This window comes from Zingiber officinale, chromosome 1A (assembly GCF_018446385.1).
Source record: "Zingiber officinale cultivar Zhangliang chromosome 1A, Zo_v1.1, whole genome shotgun sequence".
Classification (NCBI taxonomy): Eukaryota; Viridiplantae; Streptophyta; class Magnoliopsida; order Zingiberales; family Zingiberaceae; genus Zingiber; species Zingiber officinale.
The window spans coordinates 123,687,893-123,691,084 of NC_055987.1; the positions used below are offsets into that span (position 1 = coordinate 123,687,893).

At 48.6% G+C, this 3,192-nt stretch overlaps 1 protein-coding gene across 1 annotated transcript; it reads left to right on the top strand.

The window, feature by feature from the left end:
- Positions 1 to 769: 769 nt before the first annotated feature.
- LOC122030365 (ethylene-responsive transcription factor CRF1-like) lies at positions 770 to 2,056 on the top strand. The gene has a single exon (XM_042589577.1). The coding sequence runs from the start codon at positions 1,101 to 1,103 to the stop codon at positions 1,878 to 1,880; it is 780 nt and encodes a 259-aa protein (XP_042445511.1). The 5' UTR covers positions 770 to 1,100; the 3' UTR covers positions 1,881 to 2,056.
- Positions 2,057 to 3,192: the final 1,136 nt, after the last annotated feature.

A 3,192-nucleotide genomic window follows, 5' to 3' on the forward strand; every position in this document is an offset into this window, starting at 1 on the left:
GGTCGCAGTTAATAAATTCTATTCTTGATTCACCTAGGATTTTTTTACTTAATTCTATAGATCATCAATCCGATTCTATTAAAAATATTTATTGATGATCATGATAAAATTTCCAAATTCGACTCTAAAATTTTTGGGATCTACACTTAAAAATCTGACATCAAAATCCCGAAAGTAAATCTTACCGTCCGTTTGACGATTCCCTGCGGCACAGCGCATAAATATCACTGACCCTGTGACTCATCAAACTTAATTTACAGTCGACTCCTACAAATACAAGGTAAAAGCAGCATGGAATCTTACATTACATTGCAGCCATGGTCGCAGAGCAGAGCTGCCCATTACCATACGGTCAGAGCTGACGCGGTTCTCCACCCCAGGATTTGACCGCATTCTTTATTATGCGCCCCAAGTCCGAACCATGGCGCGGTGGCGCGACAGATTGTTCCGCCAAACACCACCGCCAGCCACACCCCACGCCGCCTCCTCACGTGACGGCACGCTGCCTCCGCCACGTGGATATGCGAAACCCGAGGCCGTAGAATCCGCGTCATCGCCCCGCGACCGCGGGCCCCGCTCCTCGTCTTCCCGCCCACCACGCGTCGACGGGCAACATCGTGCTGTCCTATTCCGAACAGCGAACAACGTCTGTTCCCTCATGGTGGAGTCTGGACCTATCAGAGACATCCACGTAGGACGAGTCCTCGCCATCGCGTGCTGTTCCTCTATATATTGCACAGCGAAGCTCGGAACAGACTCCGCCGTCCACACCCCGGTCGCCATCGGGTAAAAGGAAGAGCGAGAGCCTTTGTGCACTTTGTTCCTTCGTCTTTTCTCTCTGCTTTTATTGGCATAAATTTCTGGACCTCCTCCGGGAGCAGATAGCCGTTAGGCAGAACAGGGTCATTCCAGGAGGAAGCTCTCACTGCATCCATCTTATCTCTCTAGTTTGTCCTTTCTCCTTCTCTCTGCTTTCGTCTTGCTGCCGGGTTGGTGCTCTTGCTACTTGCAGGGGACGAACGAGATCGCGACGACAAATCGCTTCAAGGTTCCTCTATTACGGGACCGACGGCGGAGATAGGCCCCGAGGTTGACCGGCCATGGGGAAAGCTCGCTCCTTGCGCATCTTCTGGAACGACCCGGATGCCACTGATTGCTCCGGCGACGATGAGGACCCCTGCTTTCTTCCGGGGCGCAGCGGGGTGCTGAGGGATATTGGACCGCTCCCTTGCTCCGAAGCGAGCAGGCTTCCGAACCGGGTCGGGTCCGCCGCCAGGCCGCGGAAGAAGGCGGCGGCGTCGTCGCCGGCAGGGAGCACTAAATTCCGGGGCGTGCGGCGGCGTCCGTGGGGGAAGTATGCGGCGGAGATCCGCGACCCGTCGAGGGGCGTGCGCGTGTGGCTGGGCACCTTCGACACTGCTGAGGAGGCTGCGCTGGTGTACGACGCCGCCGCTATCCAGCTACGCGGCCCTGGTGCTACCACCAATTTCTCGACTTCCGCCGCCGCCGAGTCTCGGGAAAATAACCCCACCTACGTGTCCGCCGTCTACGAGTCGGACTCCGAGACGCACACGCTCTCATCTCCGACGTCCGTGCTCCAGGTTTTCTCCGCTGGAGCTGGGGCGGCGGAGGAAGGGTGGACGGAAGGCGGAATATGGCTGCCAGAAAGCACGGAGGAGCTGGTATCCTTCGGAATCATGCCGTTATGTAACGACATGTGGGATATTGGGATGCCGGAATCGATTTTCACAGACGAGGTGGCGGTGGGATCGGCGTCGTCGTCGGATTTGGGATTGGGATCGTCGACGTGGAAGGGAGACGATTGGTTCGGAGAGATCGGCGATCTGTTCCCCATCGAACCAATCCCTGCTCTTCTTTAATAACAGCTCGTCATTCAGTATGTACCATAGCGGATGTGATTAAGACGTTGCGAAACCGGTTTAAAATCTGTTACCAAAACGGTTTAAAACCGTATCGGGGAAGCGTCTTTGTTTGCAAATTTTGTGGAAGTTTTGGGCATATATCGCTTATAAACGCAGCTAAATATTTATCAAAATATTCTGGAAATGAAAGTGACAGAGTTCTTTTATCACAGAAGGGCACGATTTTCTTTGTTTACGTAACACTCGTTTCTCTTAAGGGATTACCGTAGCATCCATGTCAGTATCACGACATAAAATTTATTTTAAATTTTTTAAAAAAATTTACATCAGTTACTTTCCTTTCTCTAAATTTAAATTTTATAAATAATAATTTTTAATTTTAAAAAATAAAATTTATTTTCTAAATATTAAAATATTATTTAATTTAGAAGAAAAATAAAATAAAAGGAATATAGTATAATGAAAAGTCGATATTATTCGGAGACGACGAGGGCTCTTTCCCTCGACGATCGGTCACTATTTGTTACTATTCCAACATCTTTGTCGCTTACGTTTGTATCAGTATTTCTAATTTTTCTAGTGTCAACGTCACTATGGTGAGTCATACAACGTCCTCCATCTTCATATTTCGACTACAGGTAGTTTTCTCACAGATAACGTCAAATATGATCCTGTCCGAAAATAGAGATGATGGTAAATTGGGGATGTGGCTGGAAAGTTGACGAGGAGAGGACTCCATGTAGACCTGCAGCACAAGAGGCGTTAGTGCCAGGGTAGAAAGGGGTTCCCAACGATGACCCTCCGAAGTTCAAGTCAATTTCCGGCGAGTAGAAAAATGGAGAACTGTAATAAAAGCGTGTAAAAAATGAAGTTGCATATATCTTCGCTTATAGATGGAAACCTCCTTTTATAGCGTCACTATGGTGTTCGTGCACGTATCTCAAAATATAGACACGTTTTCCTAGACATCCTAGGAAAAAACAAGTAAAAAAAATGTTCTTAGCACTATTCCTTAAGCAGTCATGCACCTCTATGGGGAAGTGGCTCAGAAGGGTTGCTGTTTGTCTATTATCGTCAGGTGTGGGCTTTCAGAGAGCGACCATTCTGACACGCTTCATCGCAGTCGAATGGGCATGCTCGACCGAGTAGTCAATATCGCAACTCGACTTAATTGGTTTGCTTCAAGGGCTTAGGCTTTTGACTATCCTGACTTTGACCTCCACATCGGGCACTTTTCTTCTACTTTTACCCGTTGGTGGGTCCCCTCTTCATCACTACATCACAAGTCTTTCCCTCAAGTCTAGTCAGA

Coding starts and splice junctions, on each gene's coding strand:
- LOC122030365 (XM_042589577.1), top strand. CDS start 1,101: ATGGGGAAAGCTCGCTCCTTGCGCATCTTCTGGAACGACCCGGATGCC.